Below are 20,874 nucleotides of genomic sequence, written 5' to 3'. Positions count from 1 at the left end.
CGTGGCAACAGGAACATCACAGAGGGCCTGCCACTGTGCCCTTCCAGGCCCTGTCTCAGCTGGGCAGGAAGGAGGGGACCCAGCTTGGCTGGGGACACTGGCAGGGGGCCCTGAGGTGGGTCAGCCAGGCCTGGATGCTGCCTCCAGGCTCTGTGTAGGGCACCTGCCAGCCCATACCCCTTTCTTGGGCCAATCACTGTACGAACAGGGCAGAAGCCAAGAAAGGAAAGGTGAGGTCTTGGCACAGCTGGACAGGGGAGTGGAGGGATCCTGCCAGCCTGGGGCCTGGAAGCAAGACAGTTGACGACACCTCCACCCTGGAGACAGCAGCCCTGATCCCTGAAGGGTCAAACAGACTCCACAGTCACAGATATGAACACATGAGCTCTGGCTACTGCAGGAAGACAACAGGGACCAGGAGAGGCAGAGAGGCTGGGACATACTCAGATCCAGCTTTACCAAGCTCCGTCCTGCTAATGACAATGGAATAGCATGGAATAGGCCAGAGCCGGCCCAACTACTGATGCGAAGTGAGAGGACTCATCACAGCACTGGGGAGAACCCCGGGATCTCCGAGTTACCCCATCCCCATGGACTGTGTCCCCCTGAGGTCCACCAGGTGAGGCATAGACCCCATCCACACCCCCCAACCCACCAGCTCAGGAGTGGGGCTAATTGGCAGGGAGGGGGAAGAGCGGCCTTGAAGGGGGACTGCACTGGCTGTGAGAGCACAAGGTGCTGTTAGGCATTCCCCACGAGTCAGGAGCCTCAGCTTTCTCATCTGTCAAATGGGCATGTAAGCAGTTTCACAGGCTGTAGACAAAGAAACCAAAGTGTAGAGGCAGAAATTGACTTGCCTTGAGTCATAGAGAATTAGAGTCGTTGCTGAGATGTACGGGCAGGTCAGAGTAGCGTGTCTCCACTGTTCCAGAAGATTGCTGAGGTTCAGCTCCGCAAGCAAGCACTAACCATTGGCTGAAATTGTGCTGGGCATTGTAGGAGGAAAAAAGAACAGGAAACGATGGTTTCTTCTATGTCTTCAGCACTTACTGGGCGCCAGGCAGTGCGTGTGTGTGTGCTGTCCCCTCAGTTGCGTCCAACCCTTTGTGACCCTATGGACTGTATGAAGCCTTACCAGGCTCCTCTGTCCATGGGATTCTCCAGGCAAGAACACTGGAATGGGTTGCCACGCCCTCCTCCAGGGGGATCTTCCCAGGCAGTGCACTAAGCACTTTTTAGCAATGATCTCAGCTCATCATCAGAACTGGGGAATAGGAAGCATTGTCCACCTGTGACACATTTACGTCAAGCCCAGAGAGAAGGTAAGTAACCTGCCTGTCTCCATTCAAACCCCAGCCTGCCTGGTCCCAAGCCCTTGTGGTAATGACTGTGTAAGCTGCCTCCTGGTCGGACTAGGCAGCCTGCTCTGAGACTGTGTAAGGCTTCGAAGCAAGCCTTCCTCAGGAGGTGGCCAGACTCGAGAGCAGTGGGAGTGGATGACAAAGGGCAGGTCGCTGAAGAGTAAGGCCATGGGGACCATCAGGACCACTGAGCGAGCTGCCTTGAGTAGCCTTGACCGGCCTCAGACACAGGTTGCCTGGCAATCCCAGGTCCATTCCCTCTCCAACGCAGGCCAGGGCTCCAGAGTCAGCAAGTAAAACTACAGGACAGTCAGTGGCATATGAATTTTGGATAAACAGTGAATAACTTTTTAGTGTAAACATGTCCTGCGCTACACAGGTTCCTGGGGGAGGGCATCTGGAAGCAATGGCCCTTTTTATCCTGATGTCTCAGCTGCAGTGAATTGTTCCATCCATCGCCCCCTCCTTCCTACTGTTGACTTCTGGAGCCTGGCTGCTCAAAGAAAGGAGGGGTTGTCTGCAGTCCTGGTGTAACAATATCATTTAGAAGTTTTATTATTTTTTTTTTGAAGATATTTTTCTAGATGAGATTAACTTTTATTTATTTTTGGCTGTGCTGATTCTTTGTTGCTGTGTGGGTTTTTCTCTTATTACAGGGAATTATTATTATTATCCACAAGGGAAGCCCAAGAATACTCAAGTGGGTAGCCTGTCCCTTCTCCAGCAGATCTCCAGACCCGGGAATCGAACCAGGGTCTCACCTGCATTGCAGGCGGATTCTTTACCAACTGAGTTATCAGGGAAGCCCCTTATTACAGGGAGCAGCAGCTGTTCTCTGGCTGTGGTGCCCTGGCTTCTCATTGCAGTGACTTCACTTGTGGAAGCTTTTTTTAGAAATGCAAACTCCCAGGCCCCATCCTAGACCTATTCAATTCGAATCAGTATTTTACCAGGGTCACAGGAGATCTGTGTGGACATGAAAGTTTGAGAGGCTAGCTTCAGACGATGACAAGAGAGATAAGGGAGATTTATCACTGTACTATGTGCTTATTGTAAACAGGAAAATATAGAGTGGCAAAAACACAAAAATCGCCAAAGGTATCATTTTGATGTATTTCATTCTAGTCTTTCCAGCAGCTTTTAGTTTATTCAACCATTACCAGTATCTAATTCCAGAACATTTCTGTCATCCCTAATGGAAATTTATTCTCATTACACAGTCACTTCCCATTCATTAGCAACCAGTCCCTAGCAACCATTAATCTGCCTTCTATCTCTATGGATTTGCCTATTCTCGACATTTTATATAAATGGAATCATATGGCGCTTGTTCTTTGGGGGTAAAGCATCTGCCTGCAATGCAGAGACCCAGGTTCAATCCCTGGGTTGGGAAGATCCCCTGGAGAAGGAAATGGCAACCCATTCCAGTACTCTTGCCTGGAGAATCCCATGGTTGGAGGAGCCTGGTGGGCTACAGTCACAGGGTTGCAAAGAGTCAGACCCCACTGAGCAACTTCACTTTTCACTTTCACTTTTCTTTCACTTAGCATAATGTTTTCAAGATTCATCCATTTTGTTGCGTGGATCAGTACATTCCTTTTTGGGTTGAGTAATATTTAACTGTATGGATGTTCCACAATTTTTTTATTCATTCATCACTTGATGGATATTCAAATTGTTTTGATTCTTTATCTATTATATATATTCATATACAAGCTTTTTTTTTTTAACTTCTGTCTTCTATGTACCCAAGAGTGAAACTGACGGATCATATGGCAATTCCATGGTTAACTTTTCAAGGAATGACCGAACTGTTTTCCACAGTGACTATACCATTTTACACTCCGACCAGCACTGCATGAGGAGTCTAACTTCCCCACATCCACTCCAACACTTTATTTTCTTTTGTTGTTGTAGTTGTTTAGTCCCTAAGTTGTGTCCGATTTTTTGCGACCCCATGGACTGCAGTATGCCCGGTTCCCCTGTCCTTCACTATCTCAGATTCATGTTGAGAAGTCGGTGATACTACCTAACCATCTCATCCTCTGTCTGCATTCTCCTTTTGCCTTCCATCTTTCCTAGCATCAGAGTCTTTTCCAAAGAGTTTGCTCTTCACATCAGGTGGCCAAAGTATCGAAACTTCAGATCCAGCATCAGTCCTTCCAATGAATATTCAGGGTTGATTTCCTTTATAATTGATTGATTTGATCTCCTTGCTGTCCAAGGGACTCTCAAGAGTCTTCTCCAGCACCAAAATTCAAAAGCATCCATTCTTCAGTGCTCAACCTTCTTGATGGCCCAACTCTCACATCTGTACATGACTACTGGACTACTGACTACTTTAGAAAAATGTATATATACTAGTGGGTATGCAGCAGTACCTTACTGTGGTTTTGGTTCACACTTCTTTAATGACAAATGATGTTGAACATCTCATTCTCCCACTCTTGGTTGTCTTTTCACCTTCATGAGAGCATCCTCTGATGCACAAAATTTTTTAAATTTTGAGGAAGTCTCAGTTCAGCTCAGTCGCTCAGTCATGTGCGACTCTTTGCGACCCCATGGACTGCAGCACGCCAGGCCTCCCTGTCCAACACCAACTCCTAGCGTTTACTCAAACTCATGTCCATTGAGTCGGTGATGCCATCCAACCATCTCATCCTCTGTCATCCCCTTCTCCTCCTGCCTTCAATCTTTCCCTGCATCAGGGTCTTTTCCAATGAGTCAGTTCTTCACATCAGGTGGCCAAAGTATTGGAGTTTCAGCTTCCAACTGGAGTTTCCTTCCAATGAATATTCAGGACTGATTTCCTTTAGGATGGACTGGTAGGATCTCCTTGCAGTCCAAGGGACTCTCAAGAGTCTTCTCCAACACTGCAGTTCAGAAGCATCAATTCTTTGGTGCTCAGCTTTCTTTATAGTCCAACTCTCACATCCATAAATGGCTACTGAAAAAAAAAACATAGCTTTGATTAGACGGACCTTTGTTGGCAAAGTAATGCCTCTGGTTTTTAATATGCTGTCTAGGTTGGTCATAACTTTTCTTCCAAGGAGCAAGCATCTTTTCATTTCATGGCTGCAGTCACCATCTTCAGTGATTTTGGAGCCCCCCAAAATAAAGTCTGTCACTGTTTCCACTGTTTCCCCATCTATTTGCCATGAAGTGATGGGACCGGATGTCATGATCTTAGTTTTCTGAATGTTGAGCTTTAACTCAACTTTTTCACTCTCCACTTTCACTTTCATCAAGAGGCTCTTTAGTTCTTCTTCGCTTTCTGCCATAAGGGTGGTGTCGTCTGCATATCTGAGGTTATCGATATTTTTCCTGCCAATCTTGATTTCAGCTTGTGCTTCATCCAGACCAGCATTTTTCATGATGTACTCAGCATAAAAGTTAAATAAGCAGGGTGACAATATACAGCCTTGACGTACTCCTTTTCCTATTTGGAACCAGTCTGTTGTTCCATGTCCAGTTCTAACTGTTGCTTCCTGACCTGCATACAGATTGCTCAAGAGGCAGATCAGGTGGTCTGGTATTCCCATCTCTTTCAGAATTTTCCACAGTTTATTTTGATCCACACAGTCAAAGGCTTTGGCATAGTCAATAAAGCAGAAATAGATGCTTTTCTGGAACTCTCTTGTCTTTTTGATGATCCATCAGATGTTGGCAATTTGATCTCTGGCTTCTCTGCCTTTTCTAAAACCAGCTTGAACATCTGGAAGTTTGTGGTTCACATACTGTTGAAGCCTGGCTTGGAGAATTTTGAGCACTACTTTGCTAGCGTGTGAGATGAGTGTAATTGTGCGGTAGTTTGAGCATTCTTTGGCATTGCCTTTCTTTGGGATTGGAATGAAAACTGACCTTTTCCAGTCCTGTGGCCATTGCTTTTTCCAAATTTCCTGGCATATTGAGTAAAGCACTCTTTCACAACGTCATCTTTTAGGATTTGAAATAGCTCAACTGGAATTCCATCACCTCTACTAGCTTTGTTCATAGTGATGCTTCCTAATGCTCACTTGACTTCACATTCCAGGATGTCTGGCTCTAGGTGAGTGATCACACCATCGTGATTATCTGGGTTATGATGATCTTTTTTGTACAGTTCTTCTGTGTATTCTTACCACCTCTTCTTAATATCTTCTGCTTCTGTTAGGTCTATATTATTTCTGTCCTTTATTGAGCCCATCTTTGCATGAAATGTTCTCTTGGTATTTCTAATTTTCTTGAAGAGATTTCTGGTCTTTGCCATTCTATTGTTTTCCTCTATTTCTTTGCATTGATCGCTGAGGAAGGCTTTCTTATCTCTCCTTGCTATTCTTTGGAACTCTGCAATCAGATGGGTATATATTTCCTTTTGTCCTTTGCCTTTCACTTCTCTTCTTTTCACAGCTATTTGTGAGGCCTCCCCAGACAGCCATTTGCGTTTTTGCATTTCTTTTTTTAGGGATGGTCTTGATCCCTGACTCCTGCAAATGTCAAGAACCTCCATCCATAGTTCATCAAGCACTCTGTCTATCAGATCTAGGCCCTTAAATCTATTTCTCACTTCCACTGTATAATCATAAGGGATTTGATTTAGGTCATATGTGAATGGTCTAGTGGTTTTCCCTACTTTCTTCAATTTAGGTCTGAATTTGGCAATAAGGAATTCATGCTCCGAGCCACAGTCAGCCCCCGGTCTTGTTTTTGCTGACTGTATAGAGCTTCTCCATCTTTGGCTGCAAAGAATATAATCAATCTGATTTCAGTATTGACCATCTGGTGATGTCCATGTGTAGAGTCTTCTCTTGTGTTGTTGGAAGAGGGTATTTGCTATGACCAGTGCATTTTCTTTGCAGAACTCCGTTAGACATTGCCCTGCTTCGTTCTGTACTCCAAGGCCAAATTTGCCTGTTACTCCAGGTTATTTCTTGACGTCCTACTTTTGCATTCCAGTCCCCTATAATGAAAAGGACATCTTTTTTGGGTGTTAGTTTTGTAGGTCTTCATAGAATTGTTCAACTTCAGCTTCTTCAGCATTACTGGTCAGGGCATAGACTTGGATTACTGTGATATTGAATGGCTTGCCTCGGAAATGAACAGAGATCTTTCTGTCGTTTTTGAGATTGCATCCAAGTACTGCATTTTGGGCTCTTTTGTTGACTATGATGGCTACTCCATTTCTTCTAAGGGATTCTTGCCCACAGTAGTAGATATAATGGTCATCTGAGTTAAATTCACCCATTCTGGTCCATTTTAGTTCACTTATTCCTAAAATGTCGATGTTCATTCTTGCCATCTCCTGTCTGACCACTTCCAATTTGCCTTGATTCATGGACCTAACATTCCAGGTTCCTATGCAATATTGCTCTTTACAGCATCGGACTTTGCTTCCATCACCAGTCAAAGCCATAATTGGGTGTTGTTTTTGCTTTGGCTCCATCTCTTCAGTCTTTTTGGAGTTGTTTCTCCACTGATCTCCAGTAGCATATTGGGCACCTGCTGACCTGGGGAACTCTAGTTTACCTATTTTTTCTTTTATTGCTTGTGTGTTTGGTGTCGTGTCTAAGAAACCATTGCTAAATCCAAGATTATAAGAATTTACCCTTAGGGACTTTCCTGGCAGTCCAGTAGTTAAGACTTCGTGCATCCACTGCAGAGGGTGAGGGTTCAACCCCTGGCTGGGGAAAAAAGCTGCAATCCCACAGCCCGCATGCCTCATGGTTCAGCCAAAAATTAATTCAAAGGACTTCCTGGTGGCCCAGTGCTGTAACTACTGAGCCCAGGCACTGTGGAACTCCTGCACCACAACTGGAGAGAAGCCCAGGCACTGCAAATGAAAGAGCCTGCATACAGCAGTGAAAATGCAGTGCAACCAAAAAGAAGTACATTTTTTTCAAAAAAGAAAAATATGATTTAAAAAAATAAGAAAAAGAAAGATCCCCTGTACCACAAGTAAGGTCTGACACAGCCGAAGTAATTAATTTCTTCATCTTATTAATATGGTATATTACATTGATTAATTTTCATATGTTGAACCACACTTGTTTTCCTGGGATAAGTATCAGTTGGCTATTTGGGGCAATATAGGGCTAGGGGAATGGAGAAGACAATGGCACCCCACTCCAGTACTGTTGCCTGGAAAATCCCATGGATGGAGTAGACTGGTGGGCTGCCGTCTATGGGGTCGCACAGAGTCGGACACGACTGAAGCGACTTAAGCAGCAGCAGCAGCAGGGCTAGGGGAAAAGAGGAGGTACTGTGGAATTATAAGAAACCATTAATATGAAAGTTTTGAAAACTGTAACACACTTTAGAATTTAAGGAATCTTTTGTTTAATTAAAAAAAAAGAGGGAAAATTTTTTCTAGTGTTTTGTTGAGGAGTTTAAAATCTATATTCATAAGGGATATTGGCTTATAAATTTCTTTCCTTATGAGGTTTTTGGCTTTAGTATCAAAGTAATACTGGCATAAACTAGGAAACACACTCCTTTATTATTTTGGAAGAGTTTGAGAAGGATTGGTATTAATTCTTTTTTAAATGTTTGAGAGAATTCACCAATAAAGGAGTCTGGTCCTATCCTTTTCTTTATTGGACTTTCTTTTTTTGGTTCCTGATTTAATCTCTTGTTATAGGCTTATTCCAATTTTTTATTTCTTCTTGAGTCAGTATTAGTAGTTCGTTTGTACCTAGGAATTTGTCCTTTTCATCTAAGTAATCTGATTTGTTGATAAACAATTATTCATAGTATTCTGTTATAATCCTTTTTATATCCATAAGGGTGATAGTAATGTACCTCCGTTTATTCCTGATATTAGTAATTTGAGTTTTTTTCCTTTGCTCTAACAAAAGTTTCATCAATTTTGTTGCTCTTTTCAAAGAAGTGCTTCTGTTTTCACTGGTTCGCTCTGCTGCTTTTCTATTCTGTGTTTCCTTTATTTCCACTCTAATCTTTATTATTTTCTTCCCTGGTAGTTCAGCTGGTAAAGAATCCGCCTGCAATGCAGGAGACCCCGATTCGATTCCTGGGTCGGGAAGATCTGCTGGAGAAAGGATAGGCTACCCACTCCAGTATTCTTGGGCTTCCCTTGTGACTCAGCTGGGAAAGAATCCGCCTGCAGTGCAGGAGACCTGGGTTCAATTCCCAGATTGGGAAGATCCCCTGGAGAAGGGAAAGGCTACCCACTCCAGTATTCCAGCCTAGAGAATTCAGTGCATGGGGGTCCCAAAGAGTTGGACACGACTGAGCGACTTTCACTTTCCTTTTGCTCACTTTGGTGTTGTTTTGTTCTTCCCTTTCTAGTTCCTTAACTTGGAAATTTAAGGCTGGACTTGAGTAAGAGCTATGAGGTTGGAGACTCCATAGCCATCTTGCTGCCAAGAAGGAGCACCAATCTGAGAATATAGTCAAGCCAGGATACAGACAAGAAAGACACTAGATCTTAAAGACAGCACTTAGCCCCTGAATCATCCATGTCTGAAGCAAGTTCTGTTGCCAGACACTCAGTTACATGATTCAGTAAATTTTCCTTGTGCTCATAAAAAAAATGTTGGAAGTTCAGATCATTGATCTGAAATCTTTTTTAATATAGATGTTTATTTACAGCTATAACTTTTCCTCTGAGAACTGCTTTTACTGCAGTTCTTGTAAGTTTTGGTATGCTGAGTTTTCATTTATCCCATATAATTTCCCTTGTGATTTCATTTTTATCCACTGGGCATTTAAGAAAGGTTTTTTAGTTTTTTTTGTGTTTTTGGTTTTTTCTGTGCTGTGAAGCACATGAGACCTTTGATCAGGGATTGAACCCATACCCCCTGCAGTGAAAGTGTGAAGTCTTACCCGCTGGACTGCCAGGGTTGCAAAAGATATTGTTTATTAACAATAATTCCCACATATATGCCACAAATTTTTCAGTTTTCCTTCTTATTAGTTTCATTCTGGTCAGAGAAAATACTTCATATGAGTTCAGTATTTTTAAATTTACTGAGACTTGTTTTGTTTTATAAATATGGTCTCTTTAAGGGAATGTTTCTTGTACACTTGAAAAGAATATGTATTCTGCTGTCTTGGGGTAGAATTAGGTCTATTGGTTTGTAGCATTGTTCAAATCCTCTATTTTCTTGTTTATCTTTGGTATAGTACAGTTGACCCTGGGACAATGCAAGGATTAGGACACCAATTCTCCATGCAGTTGAAAATCTGTGTGTAAATTTATAGTTGGGCCTCTGTAGAAGCAGAAACATCACTTTGCCAACGAAGGTCTGTATAGACAAAGCTATAGTTTTGCCGGTAGTCATGTACAGGTGTAAGAGTTGGACCATGAAGAAGGTGAGCGCTGGTTTTGAGAACTGAGGCTTTCGAACTGTGGTGCTGGGGAATACTCTTGAGAGTCCCTGGGACTGCAAGGAGATCAACCCTGAATATTCATTGGAAGGACTGATACTGAAGCTGAAACTCCAATATTTGGCCACCTGATGCTGCTGAGAGCAGACTCATTAGAAAAGCCCCTGTGTTGGGAAAGATTGAAGGCAGGAGGAGAAGGCATCGACAGAAGATGAGATGGTTGGATGGCATCAGTGACTCCATGGACATGAGTTTTAGCAAACTCTGGAAGACAGTGAAGGATAGGGAAGCCTGGTGTGCTGCAGTCCATGGGGTTGCAAAGAGCTGGACGTGACTTCCAATTGAACGACAACAATTGTATCCACAGATAAAACCAACACATGTTGTGTGGTACCATAGTACGCATTTATAAAAAAAGTTCACGCGTAGTGGACCCATGCACTACAAACCCATATTGTTTATGGATCAACTGTAGTTCTACCCATTATTGAAAGTGAAATACTGAAGTCTTTATTATTGTCCAACTATTTCTCCCTTTAATTCTGTCAAGTTTTGCCTCAGATATTTTGGGGCTCTGAAGTTAAATGAATATATGTTTTTAATTATTATATTTTGGTGGTGGATTGAGCCTTCTTTCTTTATATAATGTCTCTCATAATAATTTTGGCCTTAAAGTCTATTTTTTTCTATTAGTTACAGTCACTTCATCTCTTTTTTTGTTGTTGTTAGTCTCTGGAATATATTTTCCTTCCTTTCACTTTCAACCTACTTGAGTTGACTGAGCTAAAGAAAAAGTCTTATAGACAGCATATTGTTAGATTATATGTGTTTTTATTTTATTTATTTATTTATTTGGCCATGCCACACAGCTTGTGGGATTTCAGTTCCCTGACCAGGGATTGAACGTGGACCCTCAGCACTGAAAGCACAAAGTCCTATCCACTGGACCACCAGAAAGCCGTGTGGGCTTCCTCTAGTTGTGATGAACAGGGCTACTCTTCTTTGCCATGCGCGGGCTTCTCATTTCAGTGGCTTTTCTTGTTGTAGAACACAGGCCAGGGTGCACAGGCTTTAGTAGCTGTGGAGCGCGGGCTCGGGAGTTATGGCACACAGGCTCAGTTGCCCCAAGGCATTTGTTATCTTCCCGGAGTAAGGATCGAACTCATGTCCTTTGCACTGATGGGTGGATTCTTAACCATTGAACCACTGGGGAAGTCCTGGGAATGGGTTCTTAATTCCTGAAGGATAGTTTCACAAGATACAGAATTCCTCATTAACCTTTTCACCCCTCCTTTCAAAACTTATCCCACTACCTTCTGACCTCCAAGGTTCCTGATGAAAAGTCAACTACGAGTCTTATTGAGATTCCCTTGCATGTGATTAGTCACTTTTCTCTTGCTGCTTTAAGGATTCTCTTTTTGGTTTGGGCCTTTTACCATGAATAGAGCCTAATCTGTGAAACATCACCAAGAATACTAACATATACATAATGGAAATCCTGGAAGGAGAGGTAGAAGAGAAATTGGGGAAAAGAATATTTGAAGGAAAAAATGGATGAAAATCTCAGTTCAATTCAAGATAAAATCTACACATCCCAGAAGCTCAATTAACCCCTATTATGACAAACTCCAAACAGGTTGTTTCCAGAGTTCAGATAAAACTGATTCTGACAGTTTTGCCAGTGTGTTAGCTGTTTTTGTGAAGGAATGGACTCTTGGAGTTCCCTACTCCATTTTCACTGACATCCTCAGATTTTTATTTTTTTAAACACAGAATTTTTTAACATAAAAATAATTATTTCATATATAAACTTTGCATTTTTCACTTAATATTATACAACCTGCATATTCCTCATAATTATCCATTTTAATGGTTCATTTAGCAAATATTTATTGGATACCATTTACCTGGTGGTCACTCCACAGAGACTGAGTATATAGCAATGAATAAAACAAGACTTTGGCCTTAAGGAGTTTACATTCTAGAAGGTAGAGAAATGAGAGTCACATAAATATCCATTCCTTTTTACTGCTGTATAATATTCCATCATAAGAATATAACTCTGATAGGATGAAAAATATCCCTCTAGAGATATTGAGTCCTAATCCCAGAAACGTGTAAATGTTATCTTATATGGAAATAGGGTCTTTACAGATATGATTAAGGTAAGGATTTTGGTATGTGGAGGTTATCAGGATTATCAGAGTGGGCCTTAAATGCAATCAAATGTGTCCTTCTAAAAGGCAGGAAGAGGGACTTCTCTGGTGGTCCAGTGGTTAAGAATTGACCTTGCAATGCAGGGGATGTGGGTTTGATCCCTGGTCGGGAGTCTAAGATCCCATCTGCCTTGGGGCAACTAAAGAAACCTCATATGATGCAACTAAGACCCGACCCAGCCAAAAAAATAAATAAAAAGGGAGTAAGGGGGAATTTCAGAGAAGGCAATGGCAACCCATTCCAGTACTTTTGCCTGGAAAATCCCATGGACGGAGGAGCCTGGTGGGCTGCAGTCCATGGGATCGCTAAGAGTCGGACACGTCTGAGCGACTTCACTTTCACTTTTCACTTTCATGCATTGGAGAAGGAAATGGCAACCCACTCCAGTGTTCTTGCCTGGAGAATCCCAGGGACAGAGGAGACTAGTGGGCTGCCGTCTATGGGGTCGCACAGAGTCGAACACGACTGAAGTGACTTAGCAAGAAGGGGAAATTTGACTTGTGCAGAAGAGGAAAAGGCAATGAGATAACGGAGGCAGAAATTGGAGTGAAGCCAACAGGTGCCTGCAGCCACTTCCAGAAGTTGGAAGAAGTAAGGAACAGATTCTCCTCTAGACCCTCCAGAGAAACACAGACCTAGCAACATTTTGATTTTGGCCCACTCATACTAATTTTGGAATTTTGGCCTCCAAAATGGTGAAAAATAAATTTCTGTTGCTTAAAGCCACCTAGTATGTGGTAATTTGTTACAGTTACCATAGAAACTAATACAGATTTATGGAACTGGGAGTGGGGTGCTGCTGTAACAGACACCTAAACATGTGGAGATGGCCTTGGAATTGGATAATGGGTAGAGACTGGGAGAATTTTGAGAAGCATGATAGAAAAAAGCCTAGATTGCTTTGAACATACTGTTGGTAGAAAGATGAATGCTTGAGGCTCTGCCAGTGCATGCTAAGTCACTTCACTCATGTCCAACTCTTTGCCACCCCAAGGACTGCAGCCCACAAGGCTCCTCTGTCCATGGTGATTCTCCAGGCAAGAATACTGGAGTGGATTGCCATTCTCTCCTCCAGGGGATCTTCCCGACCCAGGGATTGAACCCATGTCTCTTATGTTTCCTGAATTGGCAGGCGAATTCTTTACAAAATGAGGGAAATGTAACTGGCAGCTGAAGGAGAGGTGATCTCTGCTATACAGTAGCAAAAGTCTAGATGAATTGTGTCTTACGGTGGTGGAGAGCAGCACTTTAAGTGAAGAACTTGAATTTTAGCTGAGGCCATCTTGAAGCAAAACTTTAAAGATGTGGCCTGGTTTCTTTTTGCTGGTTATAGTAAAACATGATAAGAAAAATATATTGAGAAGAGAACTGTTATGCAAAAAGAAACCAGTACATCATGATTTTTGGAAACTTGGAGCCTATCCAGATTACAAAAAATGCCAAAAATAGGTGATTTACTGTTAGAAAACTGCTCTAGAGAGCAGGCCATGGATATGGTTGGACAGCCTTCTGCTAGTGTTGAGAATATTAGGTTGATGACCCATGGATCCTCTCAATAATCTCAGCAGAAGTCAGAAATAAGAGATGATATTTTCCAGGAACAATCTGTGGGGAACTCTTATTTAATGATGTGAGTCTCTGTGACATACAGACGAGACACACGAGTCCGTGAAGAATGTTATACCAGCAGAAATGTTGCCAGCTTGAACTGGAAGGAACAATGAAATAAAGGAAGGCTGTGGTGCTCCCCAAATGCTACTGGCAGGAAATAGGCTTACAAGACTACCCAGCTTCAGGCATGCACTTACCATTAAGAAAAAGGAAGAATGACTCAAAAAGAAGAGCCTCAGGGTAAGAAATCTGAGCCAAGGATGTCCTAGGCCTTGTAAAAATGAATGAAATTTGCCTTTTGTCTCTTCCATTTCCTCTCTTTTGGAATACGAATGCCTATAGCTGTTATCGGAGAAGGCACCGGCACCCCACTCCAGTACTCTTGCCTGGAGAATCCCATGGATGGGGGAGCCTGGTGGGCTGCAGTCCATGGGGTCGCGAAGAGTCGGACACGACTGAGCAACTTCACTTTCACTTTTCACTTTCCTGCATTGGAGAAGGAAATGGCAGCCCACTCCAGTGTTCTTGCCTGGAGAATCCCAGGGATGGGGGAGCCTGGTGGGCTGCCAGCTATGGGGTCGCACAGAGTCGGACACGACTGAAGCGACGCAGCAGCAGCAGCAGTAGCATAGCTGTTACACTGTGCCTGTCCCACTACTGTACTTTGGGAACAGACAACTTATTTCTAGTTTCATATTTTCAGAGGTGGAGAGGAATTTTCTCCCCACAATAGATCATACCCAGAGACTCACCTATGCCTGGTTTAGATGATGAGATTAGGGATTTTGAACTGATTATTTATCTAGAATTTGGACTTGAGTTGATATTTTGATGGGTTAAAACTTTTAAAGATGCTGAGATGGGGTAAATGTATTTTGCTTGTGTAAAACAAGAATCTTTGGGGGCCAGAGGGCAGATTCTGCAAGGGTCATAAATGCCTCCCTTTCCCCAAAGATTCTAATTCCTGAAACCTATTAGTGTACATTATGTGGAGTAACATATAATGGGTCTTTACAAATGTGATTCAGTTAAGGATCTTGAGAGGTGAAGATTATCTTGGGTTATCAAGGTGAGCTCTAAATGCAATCATGTGTGTCATAAGCGGGAGGAAGAAGGACTTGACACAGACAAGAGAAGGCAATGAGAAGATGGTAAAGAAATGGTGAGGTCACAAGGGAAGAAATGCCAGCCACGCACATAAACTTTCAGATTGTGGAGCTGGAGAAAACGCTTGTGAGTCCGTTGGACAGCAAGGAGATCAAACCAGCCAATCCTAAAGGAAATCAACGCCGAATATTCATTGGAAGGACTGAAACTCCAATACTTTGGCCACCTGATGCAAAGAGCAGACTCGTTGGAAAAGACCCTGATGCTGGGAAAGGATGGAGGGCAGGAGAAGAGGGCAACAGAGGATGAGATGGCATGGCATCACCGACTCAATGGACATGAGTCTGAGCAAACTCCAGGAGACAGTGAAGGACAGAGGAGCCTGGTGTGCTGCAGTCCATGGGGTTGCAAAGAGTTGGACACGACTGAGCGACTGAACAACAACAACAGCCATAAGCCAGAAGAAGCAAGGAACAAGTTCTCCCCTACAACCTCCAGAGGAAGCATAGACCTACTGACACCTTGATTTTGGTCCAGAGATACTAATTTGGGGCTTCCTGCATCCAGAATGGTGGAAGAACAAATTTCTGTTATTTTAAGTCTCTGGAGCTTGTTATAGTTGCTATAGGATGCTAATATGATAACACAATGCGTTTATCCATTCTCTGTTCATTGGGCATTTGGATTGCTATTATGAACAATCTTGTATTGATACAAGTTTCCTGGTGCAAATGTGTTTGAGTTGTACCAGTTTACACTCCTATAAACACTTAGTTTCTGCGGATTCACATTTTGTTCATCATTTGGTATAATTAGATTTCTTCATTGTTACCAATCCTATTGAGTATAAGGTAGTGCTTCATTGTGATTTTATTTGAATTTCCCTGATTACTGATGATTTGGCTTGAGTATCTTTTCAAAGTCTTATTGGCCATTTGTACCTCTTCCTTGAAATGCACGTTCATGTCTTTCCTATTTTTCTAATAAATGATTTTATGGCTTGTCTTTTTACTAGCTGTTACTTCTAGAATTTACATATTTTCATATTGCTAAATAACATGTGTATACTGACAGCTTTTTATTAATTGTTTAATCTTTTGACTTCTCATTTAATAGTGCTTAGTGTGTGCCTGCCCAGTCGTGTCTTGACTCTTTGCAGCCCCACGGTCTGTAGACCGCCAGGCTGCTCTGTCCGTGGGATTCTCCAGGAAAGAACACTGAAGTAGGTTGACATTTCCTCTTCCAGGGGATCTTCCTGACCCAGGATGGAAACCACGTCTCCTGCATCTCCTATATTGGCAGGCGGATTCTTTACCACTAAGCCACCTGGGAAGTCCCCTTATTTAATACAGGAGAATTTAATTCTTTGATATCACCGTGGGTTAACAAAATAGTGTTTAGATGAAGATTTGGCATTAATATTTTTATTCCTACTCATATATTATTCATAGCTGAGCACTAAAACAGTTATATTTAGTGCTGTTAGTTTGGCACCCCACTCCAGTACTCTTGCCTGGAAAATCCCATGGACGGAGGAGCCTGGTAGGCTGCAGTCCATGGGGTCACTAAGAGTCGGACACGACTGAGCGACTTCCCTTTCACTTTTCACTTTCGCGCATTGGTGAGGGACATGGCAGCCCACTCCAGTGTTCTTGCCTGGAGAATCCCAGGGACGGGGGAGCCTGGTGGGCTTCCGTCTGTGGGGTCGCACAGAGTCGGACACGACTGTAGTGACTCAGCAGCAGCAGTTTTCCCTAAAGTTAGTAATTGTCATTAAAATTTTTTCAGATTTCTTTGCAGCTATTGCTAATTCTTCCTACACCTTTCAGTATTTTCAATCACATCAGTTAATCTATCCATTCCAATGATTTTCCCTGGAGACAGTATTCCCAGTGATCGTTTTCACCTCTTCCTAGGCTGGTTACTCTCCATGTTGCCGCATAGCCGTTGTCCTGGGACTTCCTGTTGTCCTTGGAATAATCTTACACATTCTCCTGGTTGGAGTCCTTGTTTTCCTGTATCCTCTGTATTTCTTTCTTATGGTTTTACTCTTCTGTTTTAATGGCACATACCCCGTAATAGTTCTTGAGTTCAAAGTGGTGGGACAGTGGCAGAAGGCATGGTAATGACCACTTTTAACATACCAGTTTGGGATCTTCTTTCTTCCAGTTTGGTCTGATTGTCATCTTTGGTTTCACGAGATGCCAGCTTCTGTCCTCAAGATCACCTGAAGATTCTCTTCCCTTCAGCCTTGTGTTGGCTTTCCAGTCTCCTGACCTATAGGATTTTTTTCTTGGTTTCCCCCTCATTTTATTGGAGTGCATCCTTCAGTGGTTCTTTTCTTTTTTTTTTTAATATTTGTTTGGCTGTGCCGGGTCTTCAGCACACAAGATGTTCAACCTTTGTTGCAGTATGTGGGCTCAGTTCCCTGATCAGGGACTGAACCTGGGCCCCTGCATTGGGAGTGTGGAGTGCTAGCCACTGGACCACCAGTCCCCTTCAGTGGTTCTTGAGAAAGAGTATGTGAAAGTTAAATTTTTTGAGACCTTGTATATGCGGAATGATAATTTGGTTGGCATAGAATTCTAAGTTGGAAGTAATATTCCTTCAGACTTTTGAGGGCTTCCCTGGTGGCTCAGATGATAAAGAATCGGCCTGGGATGTGGGAGACCTGGGTTCGATTCCTGGGTTGGGAAGATCCCCTGGAGGAGGGAATGGCAACCCATTCCAATATTCGTGCCTGGAGAGTCCTCCTGGACAGAGGAACCTGACAGGCTGCAGTCCACAGGGTTGCAAAGAGTCAGACACGACTGAGCAGCTAAGCACACATAGACTTTTGAAGGCATTTTTCTCCCTTGTTTCCTTGCTTCTGGCATTGCTACTGAGAAGTCAAAATCCATTCTGAGTCTAGGTTCTTGGTGTGATTATGTTTCTGGAAATTTGTAGGATTTTCTTTTTGTCCTCAGTTTCCTGAAAATGCACACTGATGTATCTTAGTATTTTCATTGACTACAAGGCACAATGTGGGCCTTTTTGAAAAATCACATATTTCAGTTTGGGAAATGATTTTAAATTATTCATTTCATTCTTTATCTCCATTTTCTTCTATTCTCTCTTTTTGGAATCCTCATAATGCAGATGTTGAGCTTCCTAAATTTCTCCCTGAATATTCTTATATTTTTAACTTCTTTATTTGGGGGGAGGGAGTATTCCCTCAACCCTTCTTCAGAATTTTTAATTTCTGCCATCATATTTTTAAAACACTATTAATTTCCAAGATTTCTCTTTGTTCTCTCAATGTTCATTTCTATAAATTTGCGTTCTTGTCTCATGAATGCAATACCTTTTTCTTTCTCTGAGGGATATTAATGAAGGGCTTTGCTTTTTGTGTTTTTGTTTGTTTTGTTTTCCTTCTCAGAGTCTCTGTTTCTTGCAAGTGCTTTCTTTTTGCTTAGTAGGTTTGATTTCCTTCATGTTGGAGGTTCTCCTTCATTGTCTAAGAGTTCTTGGCTGTCTGCTCATTATTAAGAATGAGAGCTTAAAAATTGATGGGAAGCTCTCAGCATGTTGACTTTGACCTTCCCAGTGTGGTGTTCTGATGGGGCAGTTCATGGATAACACTAATCTTAGGGTTTTTAGTCTTCTTTCAGGTTGGCCTGAGTTCCCAGGGAAGGCTCCAACCTGCTGCCTGGAGGGTAAAAATCTGACTGCCACGGCTCTGACTGCCAGATAAGGGAAGAAGATTGGGGAGGTCGGGTGTGGGGTGTCAGTTTTCAACTTCTACACAGTCACTTAATCCCGTTAGTCAGTTACTCATGCAGTGTCTCTGTTTTATCGTCTCTAGAAAACAAATTTGCAGTCTTAGCTAGAGTTAGAAAGGAGACTTTGCTCAGTGGCATGAAGTAAGGGAGGGGATACAGCCACCTAATTGCTTCTCAATCAGCTTTGTTGTAGAGCTTCATGTTTTAGCCTTTACTACCAGTGCTAGGGGAGAAGGCAATGGCACCCCACTCCAGCACTCCTGCCTGGAAAGTCCCATGGACGGAGGAGCCTGGTGGGCCACAGTCCATGGGGTCGCTAAGAGTCAGACACAACTGAGTGACTTCACTTTCACTTTCCACTTTCATGCATTGGAGAAGGAAATGGCAACCCACACCAGTGTTCTTGCCTGGAGAATCCCAGGGACTGGGGAGCCTGGTGGGCTGCCGTCTATGGGGTCGCACAGAGTCAGACACGACTGAAGCGACTTAGCAGCAGCAGCAGCACCTGTGCTAGGGGGCTTCCCAGGTGGTGCTAGTGGTAAAGAAACCCGCCTGCCAATGCAGGAGACTAGGAGAAGTGGGTTTGATTCCTGCGTGGGGAAGATCCCCTGGAGGAGAGCATGGTAACCCACTCCAGTATTCTTGCCTGGAGAATCCCATGGACAGAGGAGCCTGGTGGGCTATAGTTCATAGGGTTGCAAACAGTCGGACATGACTGAAGCGACTTAGTATGCATGCACGCATATATATCTATATCTAGACTTCCTCTCGTCATTCAAAAATCTGTTTAGTTCTCTTTGATCTCTTGTTTATCTGAGGTTCATACACAACCTTTCTATACTGTATGTAAGACCTGAATATCTGGAGTTCCATAGTATCTAACTCTGTTACGTTGTTTCTTCTGATTCTCACTCTTAGCACTAGCCTCCTTCTGTGCTGGTGATCCCTGATCCTGAGCTTATTGCTTGATATTAACCAGTGGATCCTCCATACTTAAACTGGACACTTCCCTCCAAAGGGGATTTGTGTCTGCTTCTGCCAGGAGCCAGAGGGTGCCACCAACTTCAGTCCTCCTTGTCTGAGATCCAGCTCCCCTGTCTCTCCCTAGTCTCCTTACTTTAACTTTCTTTTGGGGTCAGTTCAGTTCAGTTCAGTCGCTCAGTCATGTCTGACTCTTTGCGACCCCATGAATCGCAGCGTGCCAGGCCTCCCTGTCCATCACCAACTCCCAGAGTTCACTCATACTCACGTCCATCGAGTCAGTGATGCCATCCATTCATCTCATCCTCTGTCGTCCCCTTTTCCTCCTGCCCCCAATCCCGGGAAGTGGATTTTGGAGATCTTGGAAGACAACAGGGCCTCAAGGAATCATGGCCTCTCTTTGTGGAATATTCTTCTTCTGTAGCAAGAAAGTTCCTTACTGCTCTAAGTCCACCATATGAGAAGAAGCAGAAATCCTCCAATCCATTCCACATACATCCATAGGAGCCATCTTTTGGACTTGTAGATCTGATCACATCACACTCTTGCTTAAACCCTTCCATGACTCCCTTTTTTCCTGAAGTATAAATCTTGAACTCCTTAGGAATTCCTTGGTGGTCTAGTGATCAGGACTCGGTGCTTTCACTGCCAGGGCCTGGGTTCAATCCTTGGTCAGGGAACTAAAATCGTGAGGTCAATTAAAAAAAAAACCAAACATAAAGTTTGAACTCCTTGCCCAGCTTACAAGGCCCTATGTGATCTGGCCTCTGACTCCCTTTCCAGATTCATCTCTTTTAATAGCCCTCACTCCTATTTGCAAACTCTTTCCCAAGCCCCAAGTCTAGGACTTCTCCAATGTACTTCCCGTCCTTGTACCTGTCACATAGTGTCTAAAAACCTTAGATATGTGAATCACCCTACACACCATCCCCAAACTGTATACTCTGTATGAGTGCAGAAACTTTATGCATCCACTAATATCTCCCCAGTATCCAGCACAAGCACTTATTAAATATTTGTTGAAGTGAATGAACACATTTACCGGGTTCCCAGTGTTTTTCTTTACTTTTTTTTTTTTTGATGTAGACAGTTTTTAAACTTTAAAAATTTTTATTTATTTATTTTTGGCTGCACTGGGTCTTCGTTGCTTTGTGGGAGCTTTCTCAGTTGAAGCAAGTGGGGGCTACTCTTGGCTGCCGTGCTGGGGCTTCTCATTGCGGTGGCTTCTCTTGTTACAGAGCACAGCCTCTAGAGTGCATGGGTTTCAGGAGCTGTGTCACACAGACTCAGCAGTTGTGACACATGGGCTTAGTTGCTGTACAATGTGGACAGTTTTTAAAGTCTTTATGGAATTTGCTACAATGTTGCTTCTCTTTTATGTTTTGTTTTGGTTTGGTTTTTTGGTTGCAAGGCATATGGGATCTTAGATCCCCGACGATCGAGCCTGTGCCTAATACGTGGGGAGCTCAGAGTCTTAACCATTGGACCACCAGGGAAGTCTCAGATCATGA

At 43.1% G+C, this 20,874-nt stretch overlaps 1 protein-coding gene across 2 annotated transcripts in view; it reads left to right on the top strand.

The window, feature by feature from the left end:
• Positions 1–16: 16 nt before the first annotated feature.
• Positions 17–20,874, top strand: part of RAB3IL1 (RAB3A interacting protein like 1) — a 47,690-nt gene continuing 26,832 nt past the window's right edge. The window contains exon 1 of one of the 2 annotated variants that reach the window (XM_024987310.2): positions 17–619. In XM_024987310.2, the coding sequence (XP_024843078.1) occupies positions 591–619 (29 nt within the window). In that variant the 5' untranslated portion in view covers positions 17–590. The remainder of the gene's footprint in view (positions 620–20,874) is intronic. The other variant, XM_059883021.1, reaches the window with a different exon arrangement.

The sequence above is a fragment of the Bos taurus genome, chromosome 29, assembly GCF_002263795.3.
Source record: "Bos taurus isolate L1 Dominette 01449 registration number 42190680 breed Hereford chromosome 29, ARS-UCD2.0, whole genome shotgun sequence".
NCBI lineage: Eukaryota > Metazoa > Chordata > Mammalia > Artiodactyla > Bovidae > Bos > Bos taurus.
Note: the sequence above shows the minus strand (reverse complement) of the source record. Positions and strands in the feature narration are given on the sequence as shown.